The sequence below is a fragment of the Camelus dromedarius genome, chromosome 2 (assembly GCF_036321535.1).
Source record: "Camelus dromedarius isolate mCamDro1 chromosome 2, mCamDro1.pat, whole genome shotgun sequence".
Classification (NCBI taxonomy): Eukaryota; Metazoa; Chordata; class Mammalia; order Artiodactyla; family Camelidae; genus Camelus; species Camelus dromedarius.
Window position 1 is genome coordinate 56,850,494 of NC_087437.1, and position 26,366 is coordinate 56,876,859.

The 26,366-nt window shown below is 34.4% G+C and overlaps 1 protein-coding gene and 1 long non-coding RNA gene across 3 annotated transcripts in view; one reads left to right on the forward strand and one right to left on the reverse strand.

Moving 5' to 3' along the window:
• OSTN (osteocrin) overlaps positions 1-22,779 on the forward strand; it is a 35,138-nt gene extending 12,359 nt beyond the window's left edge. Inside the window, exons 3-5 of the mRNA XM_010994368.3 lie at positions 2,860-3,074; positions 18,894-18,990; positions 22,492-22,779. Coding sequence (XP_010992670.1) covers positions 2,860-3,074; positions 18,894-18,978 — 300 coding nt within the window. The 3' untranslated portion in view covers positions 18,979-18,990; positions 22,492-22,779. The remainder of the gene's footprint in view (positions 1-2,859; positions 3,075-18,893; positions 18,991-22,491) is intronic.
• LOC116153469 (uncharacterized) lies at positions 396-11,636 on the reverse strand. 2 transcript variants are annotated; one of them, XR_010377350.1, is made up of 4 exons: positions 11,501-11,636; positions 4,347-4,569; positions 2,948-3,049; positions 396-421 (listed from the first exon to the last, which is right to left on the reverse strand). It is a non-coding gene; the product is annotated as an uncharacterized LOC116153469 (long non-coding RNA). The 2 variants fall into 2 exon arrangements; XR_004137219.2 differs by lacking the exon at positions 396-421 and having other exon boundaries at positions 2,579-3,049.
• Positions 22,780-26,366: the final 3,587 nt, after the last annotated feature.

Here is a 26,366-nt window from a genome sequence, read left to right on the forward strand (position 1 = left end):
AATTTTATCACTGTACAAATGTTTTCTTGCTGCCAAGACTAAACTACAAAGGAAATGAATTGTTAGGACATCTCCACCCAGAGAAAAGTTAACTTGGCTCATTGGATCTCAGTAGAAACATACATTCTTTGTACTTCTTAAGTAACATAAAGTGGGAGTCTGAAATGCATTTTACTGAAGGATGAATTTTATACAAGTTTTGTGGCATTTTTTGCTGAGGATTAAGAATATCTTTAAAAAGAAAAAAATATCTACTTTGTATGTATGTCAGTTGGAAGAATGAACACATTTTTTTGGAGGAAACTCTGAGAGATAAAAAAAGATCTTGTACCTTTGCCCTTTGAAGTTTTGTCTGCTGCTCTTCAGAGTTTCTTTTTCGTGATCATAGCGTCCTTCCCCTCTTCAGTTTCTTGTTGCCAACCTTATATGGGGAAGTGACAGAAGCTGGGATTTTCAGAGGAGTTTGGAACCATATTGTGGACTTTGCACTGTAAATAACAAATTGCTATAGAGATTTTTATTTTCTCTTTATCTGATGAAAGTAATGGTTGGGGATAACTTCATGGCAGCATTCAGGATAGATTAGAAAAGACAGTGAGAGAGGAGATAAATAAGTTATAAGGTGATGGCGAGTGTACACTAATCAGTTAAGAGGGTCTGATATAAATCATTATCGATGTGAATCAGAAAGAGCAGGGCAAGAGGGGTTTTCCAGGAAGAACTGGCCAGACTTGGTACAGATTTGGTTGGTTTAGGAAAGAGGAAGCTCACTAACTTTAAGTCTCAAGAACTTTGAGGCCAACTCTAAGTGTTCCGAACAAGAACTGTTTGAGCAGATGATGAAAAGGCTACGAAAGTGCTAGTCTTTCATTTTATTGGGGGGGGGGGGAAAGGAACAGAATAGAAAGAGAATGAAATAAATAATTTAAACAGAAAAAAGGAAGTGAAGACTCTTACCAAAACCGAGTCTGACAAGAATGTGACCAAAGAGGAAAAGGGAAGAAAAGAACCCTGTGGTTAACGTTTCTACCCACAGAGGAACATTCACAGGCTCCTGGGAAAGAAGTCACATCTCCTGGACTATAGAATAACTCCAGATCGTTAATAGGAGCATTTTTTAAAATGCTCTGATTGGTCCTAAGAAAGGAAAAGACAGGCTCACAAACTGGACACCTACATTTTTATGACTTGAATGACATGTCAAGTGGCAATATGTGTAAATAAATAAATAAACAAGAAATTTGACATGGAACAATAAAATCATTGGGCTAGCTTTGCCTTATCACAGACACTCACAAATAGTTGTTAATAAATCATGTGGGTGGACAGAATGGCCATCATTAAAAAGTTTACAAATAATAAATATTGCAGATGGTGTGGAGAAAAAGGAACCCTCCTACACTGTTGGTGGGAATGTAAACTGGTGCGGCCACTAGGAAGGACAATATGGAGATTCCTTAAAAATCTTAAAGTAGACTTTTCATATGCTCCTGCAATCCCACTCCGGGGCATATATCCTGAGAAAAATATGATTCAAAAAGACACATGCACCCTAATGTTCACAACAGCATGATTTACAATAGGCAAGATGTGGAAACAACTTAAATGTCCATTGACAAGATGATGGCTAAAGAAGATGTGGTATATTTATACAATGGAACACTACTCAGTCGTAAAAAAAGAATAAAATAATGTCATTTGCAGCAACATGGATGGACCTAGAGAGTATAATAGTAAATGAACTAAGTCAGACAGAGAAAGACCAATATCATATGATGTCACTTATATGTAGGAATCCAAAAAAAAAAAAAAAAAGACCCAAAAACCCAAATTTGATTTACAAACCAAAATTAGACTCACAGACATAGAAAACAAAGTGTGGCTACCAAGGGAGACAGGGGGCGTAGTGATAGATTAGGAGTTTGGGATTAACAGATACACATTACTATATACAAAATAGATAAACCACAACAATCTACTGTATAGCACAGGGAACTGTATTTAATTTTTTGTAATGAGCCATAAAAGAAAAGATACTGAAAATATATGTATGTATGTAAATGTATAACTGAATTGTTGAAACTAGCACTGTAAATCGACTACACTTCAATAAAAAAATAAGAATAAATCACTTGGGTAGAGATGCTAAGCTCCCTTAGGGCAGAGACTGGATTTTGCTCATTATTATATCTCTTGGGTGTAATGCAGAGCCTCCTCGCTGGATTTAGTGGCTTTAATCAATAAGGAATGAATGAGTGGCAAAAAGAAAATAGCATGAGGTTAGATATTTTTCAGAATTTATTCAACAAATATTCATCAGGAATTTACAAGTGCTAACTATGAGCAAAATATTGGGAGAGGCATTGGATAGAGACTAATTAGACATAGTCTTTGCCCTCAAGTTAGTCACAATCTGATACGCAATACAATTACATTGCAGCCGATCTAATACAAGGGAAAATGTAATGAATGCAGTCAGTGATGCAAGAAGTGTAGGTACAGTGCTACGGGAGTGATAACGAAGGAGGCAGCTGTTACTGGGAAAGAATCTGCAAGACAGATTAGTTAATGTACTAAATTGGAGAGGCAGGCCTGGAGTACATGCTTTTTTTTTTTCTTTGTGTGTGTGTGTGTGTGTGTGTGTGTGTGTGTGTGTGTTTTGTTTTCTTTTAATTTCCTCTGGATATACTTCATCTCTATGTGTTTTTGTCTCCCAAAGTCTTTCCCTCTGGAGCATAACTCCATGAGAAGTCAAGTGTCATGATAGGCATGTCAGCCAAAAATAGCAAAAGCCAAATGCAGTTGATCGTACAGATTTTCTTTCTCTTAATGAACGGGATCACCCTTCCCACCCGCTAGGCCTTTGATTCTGGAGTCACGGGTGTTCAGTCGCCACCCACAGTCAGGGAAGAGAAATCAGCCACTGATCTGGCAGCAAAACTCTTACTTCTTGATGAACTTGTATCTCTGGAGAATGATGTGATTGAAACAAAGAAGAAAAGAAGCTTCTCTGGTTTCGGTTCTCCCCTGGACAGACTCTCAGCTGGCTCTGTGGATCACAAAGGTAAACAGAGGTAAGAGACCTCTTGGAGAAGGAACATTTTCTATCTCTTCCACTCTGGGTTCAGAAATGTTACTAACTACTATATATAAAATAGATAAACAACAAGTTTCTTCTGTATAGCACAGGGAACTAAATTCAATATCTTGTAGTAATCTGTAATGAAAAAGCATATGAAAAGGAATACATGTATGCATACATATGACTGAAACATTATGCTATACACAAGAAATTGACACAACGTTGTAAACTGACTATACTTCAATAAAAAACAAAGCTAAAAAAAAAAAGAAAATTCAATGAAACCCTGGTAGGTAAACAGATTTAAAAGTGTGTTAGCTAATTCTGAGTTTCATGGCATCATATCTTGGAAGTAGCTGTTTAGGGGTCAAAATGACTGCCACGGTATGTGTTAATATGTTTGTCCTAATGTTTTCTGAGGGAGATTCTGCTGCGTGCAGATATGAAATAGTTGCTATAAGACATAACAGCATTTGGCAGGGGGGAACATGTGTGCTCTGACATAAATGTTCTGGTCAACTGAGTTTTTTAGTTAATAGAAATAACCAGAATACCATTTTTATTTTTACCCATGATACAAAGCTTTCCAAATGATGTGAGTAAGGCCACTCCCCTATACTAAGAAGTAGTGAAGAGCTCTCAGAACCTGGAGTCAGAACACATGTGTTTAAGTCAAATTTCTGATCATTTCTAGCCATGTGATTTGTATAAGAATCCTATCCTCTGTGATCCTCAGCTTATTTGTGTGTAAAATGGGGATAATTACTTGCCTCCATAAAAAAATCAAATGAGTGTGTTGTAAACTGTTAACCATTATAACTGAGTTAGAGTCATTAACTTTCATTACTTTAATCATTGACTGTCAGTTGTTTAAAGCAGTCATTCAAACTGAATTCATTTCCTATCCCCTCAATATCTGTTCCTCGTGCTGTACATTTCATATCAGCACGAGCACAAAAGACCACCCACTGACCATAGTCTGGAATTTGGGGAATTTACTGGGATTCCTTTAGCTCACCTTAAACATTCCAGTGTTCACAAAATTCTCTTACTCTTATTTGTTTTATATGTGAAATATCTTTCACTTTAAGGCTGTCCGAATTCTGGTCTAAATCATCCTTTCCACATGTCTTCTTTCTCCAGTCTTTCCTCATCTCTGCTTCCACCCCCCTGCCCGCCCCTTTATCACCAGTGTATCCTTTACTTTGCTGCCAGGGGATCAACTCACACAAAAATCTGTTCAGGAAATGTTCCCATTACTTACAAGACAAAAGCAAACTCCTTAAGGAAATTCTGTGAAGAATTTCATAATCCAGCACTTAATTTCTTCATGCACTCGTCTCCACATCACTGCTTGAGTTGCGCCTTGTTACGGGTAGCTCCAGAACTTGCCGTGCTTATCCCTGGTCCATGACTTTACTCTGTTCCATGTTTCTTAGCATACAGGATGCAATTTGCTAGACTTCTGTTCTGAAAGGGTCTTAAAGCTACAACAGGAAATAAAATCATCACTTTGGGACTGTAATTTATCCTACCTGTACTTGAAACAAATCCCACACCTGTATCTTGAAATTCAGACCCTCGTTTATTTGAACAAATTCAAACGTGTTCCACTTATGTTTTAGGCACTGTGGTGGGTTATGTTGTACAGAGTCAAAAAATAGTCTTTGCCCCTCAAAGAAATCATATACCAATAAAAAACATGGAAATACTTATAATGAATTATAACATAAAGCAAGAAGAGATATGTTTAAAGGCAATTTATAAAGAAGTCCATGGAAATCCCAAATATAAGTGAAGAAAATATTATGCCTTCTAATAAATATTACTTGCAACATAGTCTACTAAACTTGAGCCTTGCAACATAGTCTACTAAATAATTTGAAAATCAACATATAAATGTTAATGTAAATATGTATACATGAATTTATAATAGCATATAAGCATATACACCAAATTGTATTGCATAAATATCATAAATATATATAAACTACATTGAAGTTTCATCATAGTTTCATTAGGAAGTGTTATAAAGAGAGACTACACTAGAAGATATAGTTCGAAAATAGTTCAGCTTTCAAGAAATAAAGGGAAATTGGCAAGCATTTAATATGCACTTGAATAGATTTTCACATATAAAGGCTAAAAATAAACTATTATAAACAAGCAAAAATTAGAGAATATTGTTCTCATGAGCACTTCCTGAGTAAGCTACTTAGACGAATTTCTTCAGACAATCAAAATGACTGGAGAAATATTATCATAAGAATTGGTTTGAGCATAACTTTAGAATTAAATTCAAATGATAGTTGCAAAAAAAAAAAAAAGAGCTCCCAGTGTTATAGGTATACAGTCTGACAATATAGATACAGCAAATTATCAAACAATTCAGGGACAATAGTGAGAGCTTATAAAAATTTGAATGAGTTTTTGATTGTTTCGTGGCTATTAACTGGGAATAAAGGGATATTATTACCACAGATAGTTGCTTGGGGACATGGAGAAGAAGGAAAAGAAAAGATTACAAACTAAGTTTAGTGAATCTTTTACTAAAAAAATAAAAGACAAAAACTGAAAAGAAAGGTGACCAAGTTTTTTATATAAAATATGAATACAAAAAATAACCGTAAGAATAAAAATAAAAATTTTCCTATAAAAAAGAGAGCAACATAAAATAAGACAGTGAAAAACTATATGTGAAAGAATCATGTATAAATATAACCTTTAAAATATGATGAATTCAAAAAATATTGATCATATCAATAAATGTAAATGTAATTAACACTTATTTTCAAATTGGCTGATAAAGAAAAATTCAACTTTTATGCATTTAAGTGACACAAGTAAAAACAAAGAGCTTTAGAAAGATTGACAATAAAAGAATGGACTAATTATATAAGAAAAACATATAAATTAAAAATGAAAGAGAGCAACAATATATATCAAAGGAAAACGCAGAGAACTACATTCAATATCTTGTAGTAACCTATAATGAAAAAGAATATGAAAATGAGTATGTGTATATAGGTATGACTGAAATATTATGCTGTACACCAGGAATTGACACAACATTGTAAACTGACTATACTTCAATAAAAAAGAGAGAAATGATAGAATTAGTAGATGAGGTAGAAATTCCTCTTTAAAGAATTATTTCAGCTAGTAAATGAAGAAGGAATGATAGTATTAGAATGTCTATTTGGCAATCTCTAATGAAATGATGGCTCTAGACAGTGATCATCAATTTCTGCTGGCATCACAAGAAGAAAAATAGCAAGTCATTACATGCCCCCTGATGGAAGAACTCAATACTACCTATAAAACAGAACTGCAAAAAAAAAAAAAAAAAAAGTCCAAGAAGAGATGGAGGGGGAAGGGGATCCAAGAGATTAAATAGGTTTAAGGGATTTATTAACCAATCATACTTTGGGGGGGAGGTCCTAGTTCAAACAATGATATGTTTTAAAATTAACATATATGAGGCAATGGTGAACTGTGGCTACTTGATGATTTTAAGTAATGATTGTTTACTTTTAAATATGTTTACTTTTTGAAGTAGGTCAGGCAGAGAAAGACAAATACTACATATCATTATATGTGGAATCAAAAAAAATATAAATGGGTATAGCTCAAGTGGTAGAGCGCAAACTTAGCATTCACAAGGTCCTGGGTTTGAGCCCCTGTACCTCCTCTAAAAATAAACACATAAATTACCTCCCCACTCCAAAAAAAATACAAACAACTTTAAAAACAAAAATTTTTTTTTAAAATACAACTGAGCTTATTTACAAAACAGAAACAGACTCACAGACATAGAAAACAAAGTTATAGTTACCAAGGTGGGTGGAGGGATAAATTAGGAGTATGGAATTAATAGATACTCACTTCTATGTATAAAATAGATAAACAACAAGGATTTACTGTACAGCACATGGAACTATATTCAATATCTTGTAATAATGGAAAAGAATGTGAAGCTGTACACCTAAAACTAACACAATATTAAAAATCAACTATACTTAGTAAATAAATATGTTTAATTTTAAATTATTATTTAATTTTAAAATACTGTTTACTGTTAAATATGATCACCAGAAATTAATGATCATTGTCTAGAGCCATCATTTCATTAGGGTTTACAAAATAGAGATATTCTATCATTCTTTCTTCATTTATTAGCTTAGAATAATTCTATAAAGGGGAATTTCTACCTCATCCACTCATTCTGTGGATGAGTTACATTAAAGTTAGATTTATTGTCATTTAAATATTTAGTTGAAGGTATTTTTCTAGGATTTGCTTCAAAATAACGCAGGAGTGGGAGTGGAATAAATTAAGCAAGACCTGCCATAATCAGTAATTGTTAATTTAGAATGATGCACACGTAAGAGTCAGTTATTCTATCCTATTTTGGTCCGTGTCTGAAATGCTTCATAACAAATTAAAGAAATAAAATTAAACAGTGAGATAAACCACAAAGCAGATCTGGCAGAAGAGTAAATACATTTATCATATGATAACACTGAGAAAATGACTCAGAATATATCACAAAAATATGGATAATAGAATGGGAAATTATAACATACAATTTAATCTAATTAGAGTTTAGTGGGGAGAAAAAGAACAGAATCACTATTTTTTTAATTATGCAGATTTTTTAGTGAAGGTACTGGGGGTTGAACCCAGGACCTTGTGCATACTAAGGACCCACTGTTCCACTGAGCTATACCCACCCCCAGGCATTTTTTCAATAATGTTCCAGAATTGATGAAAAAAGTTGATTTGTCAAATTCAGCAATAACAACATTTTTGGCCCGAATAACTAGTACCATGTTTGAAAAGTTAATTGGGTAAGAACAATTATTCTGTTAAAAGGCAGTCATGTAAGTGATGGCTTAGAGGCTCAAATATTCAGGGCATGTTCTTGGGAGGACTAAATAGCATGATGTGGGCTCAGTATCAGGTGAAGCAGGACAAGAAGTGAAATTGGGAAGGACAGTTGGGACCACACAGGGATGCTGTATTCAGCGATCATTCAGGTTGTCACCTCTGGACTATGCAGTACAAAACCTCTATAACCCTAGTCAGTGTCTCTGGAACCAAACTGTGATGGTCCCATCCAGTGTCGTATAAAGAAAGAAAGAATTTAAGTAGAGTAATTGATGATCTTCAGAGGTCAAAAAGTATCAGTTTTCTTTTCCCTTTTTCTCTCTTTTCCTTTACCTTCAACTATTTTCAGAAGGTTGGAAGTATTAAAGAGAGCTTATTTTTTTATTTTTACTTTGCATAGATGTTTGCCCAGGGGCTTGAAAAATTGAGGATTTCCCCTAATCTATACTCTATATTTTGCTTCATGAGTGCCATTAGATCAGAACACAGAGACTGCTCCTTTGTACTCTATGGCTTTATGAGAGAGGTGACCTTCAATGTCAGGATTGTTTTATTTAGAATTTATTTAGAGTGACATATACAAATTAATAATTTTCTTTTTACTTACAATTTATGTACAAGTTTTTTATATTTTTATTTTCCATAGTTGATGTTTTACTCCTTCAAACTAGATTCCAAGGATACTTCCTATGAAATTTTTCTTCAGGATTCACTTTTTATTACAATTCTTGTTCTTGGTCTTAAAGTAAATATTAAATTTGTATATTAAAGAGTTGGAAAACAATGGGAGGTAAGTAATAGCTACTGCATAATGGATTTCTATACACGTTCTTGAGTTTTAACTGAAAAATAATTTTAGATTTCTTTCAAAGTATAATGCTAACTCAAACAAAATTAAATGTTAAATTTTTCTATTGTCTGTTACAAAGATTATTTGAGCATCATTTAAATATATGTAATAAAGTCACAGGATTAAAATGAATGTTTTTGCATATTTTGTAGCAAGAATATACAGTTTAGAGTTTTGCAACTATTTTATAAAAAAAAGGTTCATAAAAATTATAATAATTTTGCTTAGGAGAGCTGTACATAAAGTTATTTGCTGTTCTTTGATTACATTACATGAGATAATAGCTTTGGTCCTTTAGTCCAGATAGCTTTATTTCTTCCTTACTTGTTTTTGAATTCTTCACAAGGCTGGGAATTATCTTGTTACCTTACTAGCATGAATGTATACAAAACACTTTCTTTGTTGCGTATAAACAACTGTGCTGTTCAAGTATATGTCATCAATTTTTCTGCTTCTCAGACATGCATTTTCTATTTTCTTATACTCACCAAGACAAGATTATAGATCTGAGATTCATTTTCTACACTGTAGCTCAAAGATCTCACCCATCTCTTAATCCAGGAATTCATAAGCTTTATTTGTGTCATGGGCCACTTTGGCACTTTGGTGAAACCCATGAACCCCTTCTCAGAATGTTGTTTTTAAATGAACAAAAGTCGTAAATTTAAAGGTTACCAATATATAGAAACAGAATTATCAAAAGACTTAAAAAAATCACTTTGTAATACGACAACATATATGCTTCTTTATTTAGGCATAAAATAAGATCTGAGATGTTTCTAAAAAAGAATGATAATTTCAAATAATGCGGAACATAAAAACAATTTCAAAGTATCCATAATGACAAAAATGTGATCTGAATGTATCTGTGATTTCTAATTGTGGCATGGGTCTACTTACTGCCAATACTATTGTGACTTGTTTTCTGCATTCATAACTGAAGAAAATGCTATATTTCAATAGAGGATAATGAAACTGAAGATGTAACATTTCCCATCCATGTTTATGGATCTCTGAATTACATTGGGACATGGTCCTGGGTTTTAAAACTCTGTCTCAACCATAAGAAATGAATTGTTTTAGTTTAACATACTATAAAGTTTTCAGAAAAGAAAAATTTTAAACTCTGCTTTTAAAAAGGTCTATAAGACATGGAAATATAAGAATGAAAGAACAGCTAGGGGAAAAATAAAAAAAGAAAAGAAATATTTAAAAAGTTAAACAGGGAAAAGTCAATATCAGATCATATTGAAATGAAGCAGACAGCCATCTATTGTTTCCCATTTTAAATTATATTCAACATTTTTTTCATCTAAACATGACCCTAGCTTCATTTTCAATTGGATGTGAGAATTACTTTAACTCTCAACACAAAGTTAGCTCAATCATTCTTTGAAATCCAAAATATTTTCTTCATTCAGTTCACTTGCTGAAAGCCTGAAGTTTGTGAACATTCAGTTTATGCAAATAAAAAGAAGCAGCTGTGACAATATTCCTGGCAAAATATTATCTACTCTTTGAAAAAACCTTTTAATTAGAAAATGTTGATGATTTGCGTGGAATTCTTCTAAAGGATGGTTTCCCTCACTTCACACAATACTGAAAATGCCTTGTAAAACATTAACAATAGTATAATACTTTATATTTGAATTTAATTGCTAGAAACATTTTCACAACTCCTATTGTTTTAATTCTCCCATTAATATCTTGAGGTCAGCAAAACAGTAATACTATTGTGTCAGTCTGGGTTCCTGCAGGAAACAGGTAGCATATTTGAAACAGGAGAATACAAGGATGGTTAGACACAGCAAGGCTATTTTCAAAAGGCTGAGTAGAGACAAATCACAATGGATGGAGCAGCAACCCAGGACTCTGGCCTGAAGAGTCAGATGCCTTGGAGAAGCCCTGACCTTTGGTTAAGAGGAAGTGATCTTGCAAGGAAGGAGTGAGGGGAAAATTATTCTGATTTTCACTTCCTCTCTCCTTCCGGTCTCTCCTGCCAAAGCTGCTCACTGCCTGCCCCAAACCAAAGACAGGGAGCACAGGAACTTCTCTGGGATTCAGACAGGTTAGTTTTCTGGACTGAAAGTAGAATGAGAAAGGGCAAAGAATATATCTGGTGAGCAGACAGAAGATACTCAGCACAGTTACACACATTCTACAGAATCAGGTCAATAAACACTTGTATCCATATCATTGTTGTTATAACTACTTAATTGAAAGAGGAGGACTCCATAGGACATAATCAGAAAAGCAGTTTTATCTCCCACCCACATGCATTCAAACACATTCAGTGCTAGCTGTTTCCTATCTCTTGGGTAAAAACAAAGGCAGGTACTATGGCTCTGCAGGTCACATTGAAATAACAAATATCTGGCCCCTCATTTTTATTAGAAAAATAACTATATTTAAGTAATTAAAATAACCATTCATAGTCCTAGACTAAACTCTGAATATTATAAAAGTTTCTCCTTTTCAAGCTGGAAAGCTGCAGTGGAAAGCGGTTTGCGGTCAGGTTCTCCTCACCCCTTCCCAGCCGCAGTAAGCTGCCTTCTGTCTCCCCAGGCACTGGGGATGGAGGTGCAGAGAGGTAAAGAAAAGTCGTGCATGACTGATACCACCATGACCTGATTTGTATGCTCTCTGGCCTCAGGAAATGCTCAAAGCTGACAACTTACCATGGGCTGTTTTTGTGGGGTCATTGTATAACCCCCGCTGAGAACACTGACATAAATACCCTTGCCTCCAGCAATGCTTCTCTTCATGCAGGTCAGTGTTCCTCCTCATTGTCACCCTACCCTCTCAGCTTCTTCATCTGACACCACCACCAGCATCCTGCTGAGGTCACCTCACCCATAACCCCAGGCAGGCAGCCCTTCGGGGAAGCTGCCTTTTATGGTTAACCTAGACCAGCTCTACCCACATGCTTGCTCTTTATCTGCTCCCCAGAAAACCCACATCCTTGACTCTGGTCACTGAAAGGAAAGTTGTTCTTGTGAAACCCATCTCCTCACTCTGTGCTTTAGATTTCACAGTCTGTTCTATGGGGTCTACCCGGCTTCAGTGGGTATATGTCAAGCTTTTCTTGAAACTCTTTCTCTATCAAAAGAAGAGGGAAACTGTCACTGTTCTTCAATAACTTGCTCCAGAGAAATCCTCCTTCTGTAGCTATTCAATATCATTTTTTAGTGGATTAAAGTTGGGAAAAACGATTTGTAGCAAACTCCTTTACAAATACTGCAGAAGTCTAGCACCTCACTTTGGAATCCAAGAGGAAAGACTACTCTCTCTCTTTTTTTTTTCTTTTTGCCCCTCAGCTTTTCTGGGCCACAGCCAAAAGCTGAGATAGAAAGAACCCCATTTTAACATTCTGGTACAATTTTTTTAATCCCTATAATGCCCTAAGAAAATATTATCCTCATTTTATTGGTATACTTTCACAGATATAAAATAATAACCCTGAGATAACCTAGCTTGAACACCAACGACTGTCCACTTAAATAAGCTGCTTATGTAAAGAAATTAAAGTTATGTGTGAATAAGGCACTTGTCCAAGGTCAGTAACAGTGAGATTCACTTAGAATGCATGCATTAAAGAAATCATTTTGGAAAAACTATACAAATGATATATGTGTTTCTATCCGAAGCCAGACATAAAAGTTCAGGCTAAAGTTGAGAATAACAATTCCAGCTTTAATTTGTCAGATACAATTGCCCTTCTCGATGACAGGGCCAAAGATTAAAGGTTAAAAATCCTAGCACTTCACCTCTCTAATTCATCAGGAAGCCATGCCCCAGACCAAGGCCATCCTAGGTATCTCACGATTGCTATTTCTTTTCCAGTTCTTAATTGTTAACTCCCAAAGGAAGAAGTTCAAAAATGGGTTTCATTTCAGAGTGGAAACCACAGAACAAGGATTCAGAGTGTGGTGCCCTATTTCCATGTTTTCTTCCTCATATTTGAAAAGCCTGGCTGTGCTCTAGGAAATGCCTTGAGCATTGATCTCGGGCCATTTCTCCCAATAACTACTCTCTACTGCTTGCCTCTTTCCACCCCATCTCAACTTCACAGAAAGACACAGTTGCTTTACTTTTTCCCCTCTACCCTAACTCGTATATGAAGGTTTAAAACTTTCTCCCAAAAGGGGTAATACTTGATTCTCTATATGGACTTTGAAATGTACATTACACACTCCCCCAAAAAAGAAAATTCTAGAAGACATTTTTTGTGTAAATTCATTTGCTGGATAGAACTTTCAAGTGTCATTAGACTCTCAAAGAGGTTCATGAGCCAAGCAAATGAAAATCCTTTCTGCCTAATCCAACAACCCTGCAGTAGTTTCCAAATCAAGCATGCCTGGGTACTTTACAGTAAATCCTTTCAATCTCATTATTTGATTCCAGTGCTCCTGGTTTATTTCTGAATGCCTGTGATATCACTTAAAAAAACAACAAATCCAAAAAATTACAGATCTTTATGGAGAAAATTATAAAAAAAATAAGAAAACATTAAAGATAACTTAATAACTGATCTTGGATGGCAGGGTTCAGTATTATAAAGATTTCAATTTTCTCCAAATTTATTTATACCTTAACTTCAATACAATTCCAGGTAAAATTGTGAAAGGATTTTCCATGAAACTTGACAAGCTGAATCTAAAATTTATGAATAATTAGCTACAGATATAGAGAAAAATGGAAGAAAGGAACATGACCACTATGTCACCCCATAAATAAAAAATAACTTCAAAAGGATTAAAAATGTAAATGTGAAAGGCAAAACTTCAAAAAGATTTTAGGACAACATGAAAGAATATTTTTATAACATTATAGAGATGATTTAATAAACAAAAAGTAAAAATGTTGATAAATTTTAAGACAACATTAAAGATTTTCATAAAAGACACAATAAAAAAGATTAACCATAAATGGGAAAATATATTTGCTTATAACTGACAAAGTCTAATACTCAGAGTATAAGAAACACTCCTACAAATCAACATTTAAAAGAAAAACAAACCAATAGAAAAACAGACAACAGACTTAAACAGGTACTTCCAAAAGCAGAAACCTAAGTGGCCAATAATCGAAGGAAAAGATGTGCAACTTCATTAGTATTTGTAGAGAGCAAACTAAGACCACAATGAGATACAATAACAAATGCATTAGTCTGGCAAAATTAAAGGCCCACAATGCACAAGTTAGCATAGATTTGAAACAATAAGAACTGTCACACACTGCTCTGGATGTGTAAATGGATATAACAACTTTGGAAAAGAGTCTGGCACTAGGTAATAAAATGAATTATAGGCAGAGTGAGCAACTTACTTCTAAAAGTATACCAGAGAGGAATCCTTAAACGTGCATTACAGACATGTGTAAGAAATGTTTTAGCTGAACAGTACGTAAGAATAATAACAAAAAGGAAATGCCTCAAATTCCCTTTCACAGTAAAACACAGTAATGAGCTATTGTATGTTCACACAGTGAATTACTTTACAACATAAATAAAATAAAAGAACTGCATCTACACATGTCAACATGGACAAATCTCAAAACACATAATATTTGCTGAAAAAAAGTCAAAGAATTCACACATAACTTCTTCCAAATAAAATTCTAGGATCATCTAAACTAACCAAGAATACATAAGGATTATAAAGAAAAACCAAGGGAGCTATTGGATCAAAATTCATCTTACAGATTACATCTGGGACTAAGCCATGAGAGGGAGTCAATTTGGGAGGAGGAACACTGAGGACTTCTAAAGCACTGGTGATACTTTATTTCTTAACTTGGTGCTACCAATAGGGATGTTCATTTTATTTTTTCAACTGCACACAGATAAATTTATAGACTCTTGTCTGTGTGAGGTGATTCTATACAAAAAGTTTAAATCCAAGTTTTCTGATAGTTTTTTAGAATGTCAAACACCTTTAGAAACTGAATTATCCAAGAATATAAATTTGAAAGAAAATCTTATTTGGCTCAAGAAGTCTATATTTTAGCGTGAAGTTCAAAGTTATATTTACAATCATCCATCTTCCTTATATTACTTTGATAGACATTCTGTATCCTTAAACTACTTTCAGAATGTTGTAGAAAGGAAAAGGTGGATTGTTTTAAATGGATACATTATGTAAGCCGTGTTATACCGTTATTTTGTCACAAGAGGGACTAGATAGTCAGAAAGTACAGTTTTCCCTCTTGGTCTTAAGAGTATTTTTCTATGTTAACATTTATGTTTTACATACTGTGTCAGGGTATGTGTTGTAGAATATATTACTGTTACATACGTTTCGTATCAGCAAGAACTGTTAAATACTGTTTTGCCATTTGGCTTCTGAATAGATGGAAACTATATAAAAACTATTTAACTTACTGAGCTATTGTTGTTTTTTGATAAGTAGGAGAAATAAATAGAATCAAAGTCAACCATCTCCTGGTTTCTAATACTTTTTTTTATCAAATCTGGGGGAAAAAAAGGAAAGGAAAGAACAGGGAATCAGGGAAGAAGGAAGAAAAAAGAAGGGGTTAGTTTTGTTTTTCACCATACCACAGCTCCCTCTCATTTACTTGAGCAGGAAAAGTAGATTAATTGTAGTAATGAAAAAAATGTTATTTTCATTTATTTTACAGTCACTTTTGAAAAAAATACATTGGTAGTATGGACCAATAAATATTCTGTTCTAATTTATAATGATGTATGGGACTATCACCCTCCTCTTTAAAAAAGTGAAAGGATTATTTTTTGTGGCGCCCTCCATTCTGCAGATGCTTTGGGAGGTCAGCTCACATATGGGGCACGACTTTTTTCCCAGCTACCAAGTCCTTCCTCTTCTCACCAGTCCTTTAAACATCTGGAAGGGCTGGTTTCTCACTTCCTCTTCCTGTTTGTCTGGGACTTTCCTTGAGCACTATTCTCCATCCTCAGGCAGCTTCCACCTTACCCCTTCCCTAGACTTATAATGGGAGTAGTCCGTGAAGGAATTTAAGGTTTCAAGGAATAAAAATATCATCAGTTTAATTTGGGGGGGGGGGGTTATTAGCTACATTACACTTAAACATCAGCCCTAAATCATACAAATATATATATGTATTTTTTTATTGCTATGGTAATAAATTATCACAAACTTCTGGACTGACAACAACACAAACTGATTATCTTACAGTTGTGTAGGTCAGAAGTCCAGTATATCCTCACCGGTCACCACGTATCATTCTGGCCAACACTGACATGACTGATTGCCAACCAGTGGGTGGCCCCTAAGGCTCCTCTGTGTGCTGCTCTGGGCTCTCTCTTTCAGCTGGTCTACCAGCAAGGCACAGAGGAAGTCAGGGGGTTGGTGGGCTGTGCCCCTTCTTGGAGGCTCTAGGAGAGAATTTATTTCCTGCTCATTTAAGTTGTTGGCAGAATTCCATTCCTTTTGGTTATAGGACAGAGGTCCTCATTTTCTTTTGAGAACAACCAGAGGCCACAGCGTTCCTTGGTTTGTGGCTCTTTCCTGCACCTTCCAGACCAGCAACCTGGTGGGTTAAGTTCTCAGACTGCAGCTCTCTGACCCACTCTTCTTCAGTCGTCCTCCACTTCTAAGGACTAGGCAGGGCCTTCCAGATAATCTTGGATAATCTTCTCATCTCAAGGTTTGTATTAATCCCATCTGCAAAGTCCCTTTTGCTAAGCAAGGTGACATATTTACAGATTCTGTGGATTGTGACACAGACATCCTTTACAGCAGCAGAGGTGGGGGGGACCATTACTGTGACCACAGGAAAACAACTGCTTAAGTAAAGAGTCTATAAATTTACTTATGTGAATAAAAATAATTTAAAAATATAAAGAAGACATTTTTTCAACAGTCGTTATTTATAATTACATCAGAAGACCTAAAGCACAATTCATGTGCATGGTTTCCTATTTCTCTTGACAATTAATTTTGGGCTAATTTTACAGATATTTCCCAGTTGATTATCAAATTGAAAAATATGTAGTTAATTTATCATGAAATCCAGAAGTGCAAACAATAGGCACCACTTAAGAGGGTGTGTTTTTCAGAAATTTGAAGAGTAGAATATGGATAGGTTAAGGATAGGTACTAAGTATTTTTTCCCCAAATTTTCCCCTGTTAATCAAACTGCTGTCTAAGAGACAGTCTTATAAGATCATGTATACAATGCTATCTGCACTGACTAGCAAAACTAAGGGCCAACCTAGAAAGGAAGACCGATGTGAATCAGCAGAAAAGAAGGCTACATTATATTAAAAAAAAATAATATGACTCTATTTCTATAATATCACTTGAGGGTAAGCTCCCCATCAGGTTCAATGCCTATTTTTTATCATCCTTCTATACACAGCACTAAGTACAGTACTTAGCATATTGAAAGCATTAGATAAATATTAATTGGCTTCAAATTAATTGTTTTAATTAGAATTAAACAACATTTACAAAACTTTCTATATGCAAGATACAGTAATAAAAACCTCTCATTTTCATTGTTCTTTATTCTTTTCAGAGTTTTTAAAATAAATTATTTACCTAATAGTGATATGAGAAAAATTGAAAAATTTTGCCTTAAGTTAAAAACCTGGCATCAAGAAAAATGAGAGGATTTTTCCTTCTACTATTTTTATAAAATCATTGCCAATATTACAGTACTTACTTACAGGTTTTTGAAAGCAAAGACTATTTCTGACGTATTGATCCCAAGATGACCACAAAAGGAAATTTATACATAGTAGCTACATAGTAAATGATACTATAAAAAAATCATAGATATTGTAGTTTTCATTCATTTTTAGTGTTTAAATCATGTAGTATATATTGACAATATAAAACAAGTAAGTAGAAAAAACTAAAGAAGCTGCTGAAAATGTTCTGAAACAAACCTTGTTTAACTATTTAAGCTGTTGAATATTGACTAAGGTTGTCTTATAAGGTGATTAGCCCTTCGTCACTGAGATTTTCAAGTGATGAGCTGGTCAAAAATTGAAGCAGAAATTCTAATATTTGGTGGGAGAATAACCTTTAAGACTCTTTCCTATTCCAGAAGTATTTAACTGCTGGTAGTGTTCTGTGCTTGATTTTGGGTCCTTATTGTGCTTGTAATCTGTACATATATAATAATATTCAGTTATAAAATATTTATCCTCTTTTTGCATGTATATTATACCAATAAATAGCCTAACAAATCTGTAAGTCAACTGCCATCAGCTGTGAGACAAGTCACTAACACAGGCTTTTTAGCTTCTCTCAGTTTCTATCTTTACTAAGACGACTGATAACTTCTTTTAATTCCAAGGTCAGTGAACATTATGCACTCAAAGTTCTGGGACCTTTCCTGCTAAATTTCTTAGCACCAAGTGATGACAACCACAAATCAAGATAAAATGTTTCTTTTGAAAGAAATAATTTATGGAATATACAAAGCGTAAGGCCTCCTGAAGGAATTTTTTAAACTTTATTTTAATAATGAAATATTTTTTCCCAAGCAATATTTGACGCAGAGCGTGTATAACAAACGTAGACCATCACAGACAGACGAAGCTCCTCTGGGTAAAATCTGAGCGAAGACGCGAGAGGCCCACTTAGTCCACACTCAGTCTTGGCATCAGTGCTTCCCTCCCCCACCACCGCCCTTCCAAAGAAGAACCATTCTGAGAAAGGGGTTGGGAAAACCATTGACCTAGTGTAACCTTCCTCAGTTAACAGAGGAATACACCAAAATCTTAAAAAGGGAAAAGGACTTACCCAAACGAAACACTCAGCAAGTTGGTATGCCGGTAAGACCTGGCTTTTCACCTGGGCGACTTGATTTTGGATAAGTTATTTAATTTCTCTAAGCTTTGGTATCCTTAGAAGTAAAACAGAGGTAGTCAGACCTACTTCAACAGACGCTGAAAAGATACGAGCTAGTGTCTGACACAGAGCGGGTGCCAATGAATGAAAGCTCTCACGGTTATTTCAACCCCGGTAGAAAGCCGCTAGATCTGTATGAATTAAAAGTGTGAAAGTGACGATTGATGACTTGGAATTTAGCTTAAAAATGTTATTTTTGGTTCGTTTTTAGGAAAGTAGTAGATAATCCAAAAAGGCGATTTGGTATCCCCGTGGATCGGATTGGCAGAAACCGACTTTCAAATTCCAGAGGCTAAAGGATTGCAATTGTGAGTACAATTTGAAGAAGTGACAATCCATGCAGGCTTTGATTAACATCTCACAATGGGCCAATTGACCCATCTTGGTTCATAAGTCCCCCTTTTGATTTCTTAGCTTATGAATTCTCTATTTCAAACATTTCTGTAGTCAATCAGTATATTGATGCTAAATAATTTAAATGATATTTAAAAAAACAATATCTTAGATCTACTTCACCCTAATAAAAAGACTTAAGAATTCTCCCAGATTCCTATATAATTATTGAATATTAATACCCAAAAAAGATTGCAATTCTAATTAATAATAAATCACCTTCATAAATATACATTCACGCATAACCATACTTCTATCATGAAGAAGACACATCCTAGTGACACATATCATTTTGTTGCCAATAACTACATTACTAGAATATCGTACCATGGAACATAGGAAAGAGAATGATGTAGAAGAAAGAGTATTCGCCATGGAATCAGGACACGTAATTCAAATCCTGGTTCTGACATTCATTATCTTGTTCCCATCAAGGCACCTTATTTCTTTGTAGCTTGTACATTTAAATGATAGCATAAAGGTTTTGTGAGGATTAAACTAGATGCTTGTACTAGTCCTAGGATGTATTGGACACACAAGTGATAATACCTTATATTACAGTCCTGAAAATTCACTCTGTGCTGACCCCAAAACTTAGTGCTATACATACATTGTTTCATTTAGTCCTCGTGTTCCATAAAGTAAAAACTATTACTATTTCAGTATCATAAGAAGTAGTACATTATAAGGGTAAAAGTAGATCAGGCTTTGTGGGTCAAATTCCAGGTCATCTATCTGTCAGCTGTGGCAACTTGCTTAAATTTTGAAACTCCCTTTCATGAAATGAGGATAATAATAATTTTTACCACATTGCATTGTCCTGAGGACAAATGAGTTCATATACATTAAACACTTAGAATAGTGCCTGACATGTATTAAGTACTCAATTATTATTATTCTTATTATACAAGTAAGTGGAAAGCTTAGATAATTATCTCACAATGCCACATAGCTAGTAAGTGATACAGGTAGCATTCAACTCCAGAAGGCTTAAATCCTTAGCCTGTATTTTAAACAATATATGTAATCACAAATATTATATGTTTTAAACACTAAATATTTGTTGGGTGTAAAATCTAGGCAATGTATTTTCTCCCAGTAGGGCTTACAGAGGATGTAACCTTCCTCCCAGACAGATAAGACAACCCGTAACTGCTTTAACAACTTCAGGCTACAGAGAGAAAACTCTGCTTTCTGGTTTTCTCAAGATAATCCTCAGACACTGACGATACAGAGGCCCCAGAAGCGTTACATGAGCCTTGACCCTCTTTGAATTTAAATCATGCCATTTTTTTTCTCCTTATCAAATACTCTAAACCACAGTGAAAAGTCAGCATTTTGTGTCAGCTTTCTCATTCTCAGAGTGACTTAGTTAAAATAATTGTCTTTTTTTTCCTCTGTGGAGTCTTTGATCAATGAAGTGATGAAGTTACTGAATGTCCATAAATATAGGAGGACTTACTGAACTTAGCCAATAACACTGCCTTTTGAATAGCACCATCTTCAAAACACTCCTTGAACTCCTTATATCTAGAGCTATACCAAGTATGGTCCCTCTTCAGGGTTGTTAAAGATCACCGCATTGTATCTGAGTAGGAACTAAGCGCTGTTAAAAATCAAATATCTCCTTGACATCAGGGCCACCGTCCTGTAGTTTCTTTCTGTATTAATAACATCATGTCACTAAGTTAAAATAATTAATTTCAATTGGTTTCCACATGTATCCTTCCACCTTTGCAACCCTAGTATTTATTACCATTTTAGTATTTCTGAATTCAACCAAAACAGGTTATGATTTTTAAAAAATCATACAAGAAACTCATTTTTCCTATAAACTTTTATATGAAGTTTTAGAGAGTAAAAACTCCAGAAAGCTACTAAATTATGAAAAAGGAGCTCAATTAATGTTTCCTGAATCACTGTTGAGTGAAATCCAAGTTAGGATATTATCTCCTTCACTTAACAGATTTTTTTTTTTCTTTTGAAGTATAGTCAGTTACAATGTGTAAATTTCTGGTGTATAGCACAATGTCCCTGTCAGGCATATATATATACACGCATACTCATATTCATATTCTTTTTCATGAAAGGTTATTACAAGATAGTGAATGCAGTTCCCTAACAGACTTTTAAAAGTATCATGACAGTCGCTGTCCTTACTATTAAAATCTCAAGCTAGTAATATCACAAAAGAATAGGCTTAGAAAAGAACTTCACGTCATGTGCTTTCTAATTCCCTTTTGTCAGTCATTGTGGGCTCACTTGCTCAACTATTGTTTCTTTTCACTATTTCCTGCCACCATCACCAAGATTTCTCAGACACTTTCTGACTTCCTCATGTGAAATTTCATGTTTTATATTAAATAAATTATAAAGGCCATAAAAACATATTCTTAACTTCCTTTCAACTTTTCAAAATTCTTTTTTGGTATATTATTTCTTGTTATCACAATATTCCTTTGAATTAAACAGAGGCATAGTATGTCCATCATTTAATAGATAACTTGAGTCATTAAATAACTTTCACATAATCATGCAGCTAAATCATTAGAGATTCAAGAATGTAAAGTCTCATTTAATCTAAATCTTTCTTTAAAAACAAAGTGAGGACACTGGGGCAATGAAAGAACACTGATTTGTCCCCAATTTTGTGAACTCTCGGACAGAGCAAGATCTAGGACCCACGCTCTCTGGACTTCTAGGTCATCATTTTCTTCCTGACCATTCGTAAGGTCTAGGTGCTAAATTGTCATTGCTTGATGCTGACTTCACTGCTAATCGATTTCTAAAACAAACAGAAACAGTATCTCAGATTTTATGAAAATCTTTATTTCACTTCTGTAGGAGGTAATAAATACCCTTTTGGAGCAGTTTTATTTGTGGGTTTTCACCTTCTGGGTTTCACTATAAGTCTTCACACTGAAAGTGAAACTGGCACTAATCATGGAAGTTTTTCTTGGTTTGAGGTCAAGTCTAGATGCAGCTGCTGTGTCTTACTTAGTTTCCGGAACAAATACTGATTTCTTTTCCCCATAGGTATTTTGAGAAGAAAGATAATCTGATTTTAATACAGTGTCCTCCTCCAACCATTCATATATTGAGCCAAAGTTTTGAATTTTTAATAGGCTTCAGTTCTAAGATTGAAAACTCAAAATAAATAGAGGTACCTGAAGAAAGGAAGTGTGGGTTCAGCATCAGCACCTAGCTGTTACATTAAAAATACTCTTTTTTAATGAATTTTGATCCAAAATTATCATATTGCATTATTGTCTCTACAATAAAAAAAACCACCTACATAAAAGCTACAATGAAACCTCATGTAATTAGTTTTAGCTCTTCTCTCCTGAAGTTGATGGATTTCCCCTTATTTACAGAGTTCTCAGTAGCTTTAACAATTTCAACTTTCATTTTTGCAGACTCAACTTCCTTGGGTGAAATGTCACAGAAACAAGGAAGATGCTTCAGTGAAGGTCTTCGTACTCCTTATTGATTAAACTTTTAAGAAAACTTCTGTAATCCTTTCCAGAGCTTGAACTTCAGTTCATCATATCACAGTATTGTTATAGTTTCAATTAAATTATGCAGATAATTTCAGTGCATAGATATTTTAAAAATATATATTTTAATCATTCTTAAATGGTTGCTTGGCCCCAAAACTTAACTTTTCTAAGAAACAATCAAAAAACACAATATAGTGAAATGCTTTCTATATTCATTTACCATTTACATATATGCAGTTGAAGAATAGTGGCTGAAGACTGATTTCCTTCTGTAAAATTTAGGCATAATCCATTTGTTTATTATTGGGAAACGAGGAAAGACAATGTTGGATATTCTCTCTTGAATACCTTCACTTCTCTCTTATCCTTTGTCTGTGAGCCTCTTGGGTAATGATTGTGAAATTAGGCTTCTCTTATATTCAAATTTCAATCAGGTTGAACCAAATGAAACACAGTCCCAGTTCCAGAAATAAGAGAAAACAGGTCTCTGAGCAAGACAAAAATAGCAGTAATGAAGCCCATAAACTTTATTCTGCAAATGAACTGAGAAACATTGCAGGTCAGAACACACAGACTTAGAATTAGGAAGTGAAGGATATTACTCACTTGCCAAGCTTGGCTATCTCGTGTCTTATAACAGCTTTCCATTTCTCTAAATTATAACTTATAGTTAATTATGAGCAGCAATGGCTGATTGTGAGGAGAACAACTACACACAGAAGTAACAGATGAAAGTGTAGAGGAAGTCAAAGAATCACCAAATGGGAAACCACCAGAGCAGCTGGGGCCAGTTAGGTTCACCCAACTGTAGCACCGTATGTTTTAGCGCATTGCAATAAGCAGTCTTTTTGATGTTAACCACTCAGCCAAGAATCCATTTAATCTGTTTCATATACTGTGTTTAATAAAGCAGTGAAGAATATAATATATTTAAGAATGATTTCTTTAAAATGATTCAAATTATTTTCAATTGGCCTATCAAAGCATAAGGTTTGATATTCTGGAAAGCTCCGTTCTTGGTAAAAGCTGTGCTGTTGTAATTTAGGTGTGTGTTGGATGTGCTTTCAAAACATAAAGACAACTTATTCCTTGGACCAGAGATTTAGCAGAAGTTAGCAGAAGTTTAAAAATCCTTTGGAAATACTTCTTTAAACCCCAGTAATCACTGTCAAATGGACCTGATATTTTGGAAGGAAGAAGTTTGGCCAGTAGGTTTACTTTAGCCTAAAAGGTAAGAGTGTTAATGAGAGGTTATATTCATACTAGAAGAAGAGGAGAGAAGTGGGTAGCTGTTGACCTTAATTAAAAATGAATTCATATAAGATCCAAAGAATAAATTAACTCACACATAGAAATGAAGATGTATACTTAGAATACAGAGAGGTTTTGTGACATAACTTCTTCACTTGGGGGAAGTTGCTGCTGAAAATCTTTAAATTTAAGTTTAGGAAGAAACAGAAAGTGAATAATTAAGAGGCCACAGCAAAGAGAAATGAATTTTGAGAAAGCTAGCCGAGTCTGTTTTTCATAAACTTGCATTCGAAAGTTAGCAGTGGCACATAGACAAATATTCTGCAGGGCCCACTATTTGGAAGAATTATTTAAGTTATCATTTTCTCGTCCAGCTTTCCAAACTTTCTGATGAATTATAGAAATATGTCCTCTTTTTTGGAAGCTCTTCCTTTCCTTTCTCTCCCCTTTGGATATTTCTCAGCTGCTAATCCAACTGGATGCTGCTGCTTCGTGCTTTGACAAGAGGTATTAAAACCGACTTTAGCTTCACAAGTTCTCATGGTAGAGATTTAAAGTTAAATGAAACAAATTGATTTCCCATCTTCTTTACGTTCTTAAATTCAAAACTACACCTATGGCATCCAGTGTAATTAAAGAACTCACAATATATTCATGTATACTCTATTCTAATGTGTAATGCATTTGTCTCATCACATCGAAACAAGACTTCCATGAAGAAAAGAAGAAAAGTGGTTTCTCCACCTACAACTATTTTATTTCACATTGTAACTTTTACCACTACTTTATACAGAGCAGAAAATAAGTCAGTGGTATGCTAGTTTAAAATAGGGCATTCTTTTAATGTAGCAGTAAATTAAGGCATAATTTCTGTTAAGAACATGATGAGTCATGTCATCTATTTGTCCGATGTACATTGCTAAATCCAGCTATACTTTATTGAGAAGTCAGCAGCTTGAAGGGACTTTTCATTTAGTTTCAAAGAAATATATCACCTTTTATTTCTCTTTGTTCCTGTGTGAAGCTTCTGTGGGCAAACTGTGAATATAGATATCTGAGTTCTGGCATTAATTATATAACCAGTTTTTTAACAGGGGATGTTAATTCCTGGCTATACACACAAAAAATATCTAGCAATTTTTACATTTCATTGACAGATATCCTTAGGGAATTAAACTTTTTAAAGCAAATTGTTAAAAGATAACTGAATGGGTTCTTCTAAAAGTAGAAGTATCAAACGCTTCTTTGAATGGCATTACCCCTAAAGTTTAAAAATGCTTGAATGTTGTTCAACCTCTCCAAAGTTAATAAACATGAGATGATGAAAGCAGGGGTTTTGTCTTTCTTTATCATAATATGTTTGTGTTCACAACAGATGTAAATACACGGGAATATTCAGGCGTTACTGAGAGACTAATATTTACGTACACTTAAGCAGCTCCTAATAAGTATATTTAAATCACTACAGGCATACTACTCAACTTGGTCTGTTTTATATATTTTTAATACTTTTTTTTTAGTTTAAGCAATATTGTCCATTCTGTCTCATGAGATAGTTTTATCTTTAAGCACTACACAACTAACATCAAGGAGATAAACTGTTTTCCCCATACTGCAACGGAAGGGAATACCTGCAGACTCATCTGGCCAGCTTTTCTAATCATGGACATTCTTTCATTATAAAGTTACTTCAACAATGTTTCTGTGGCAGCACAGGTAGCAAACAAAAGTGAATTTGGATTCCCAGCCTTGAATTGACTGAATAAAGCTTGTTCAGATGTAAGCAAGGGTGGTTTGATGCATAGATGTGGAAAAAAAATAAAGAATCAAGGAAAATCCAATAAGTTTTTGTTTTGTTTTGTTTGATGTGTTTTAGCACACTGAATCTAGTCTATCAAAGACCTGCTGAGAGTCTCAAACAATTTTTGATGTCGTGGAAGAGGCAGAGATGAGAATTAAGGAACCCAAAGGCAAATTGTTCTGTAAGAAAGTTTTTCTATTCTGAGACATCTAATACTACTTTCTCCTAGAGTCCAATAAACAATATATTTTCTGCTCCCTAGTAATGTATTCATTTGGTTGTTGTCATCTCAGTGACAGTTGTCCTAATTAACAGAAAAGAGATAGTAGCCAGCATAATCATAAAAAAGAAAGGATAATGATGCATATTTGCCACGTAAATTGAGACGACAGAATTTAATTTTCCAAAATGCTTTTTAAAATATTTTAATTGGTAACCCAACAGCCTTGTCATCACCAGACAAAACTATATGTAGACAATAAATTAATGAAAAGCATACAATAGATACAGAGCTCTCAACATTAACTCTACAAAGCCATTCTGATAGTCCCACGCCATTCAAAAGTGCAACTGATTTGTCATTATTATTCACAGCATAAACTTTAAGCATATACTATGCAGGAGAAATTCTGCCACAGTTTCTTCATGCTTGAAATAGCTATAATCTTTAAGTAGTAGAGTGAATAGATATACATCTTTCTCTAATGTTCCTGTCTTTTTTGCATCCAGAGAAAAAATT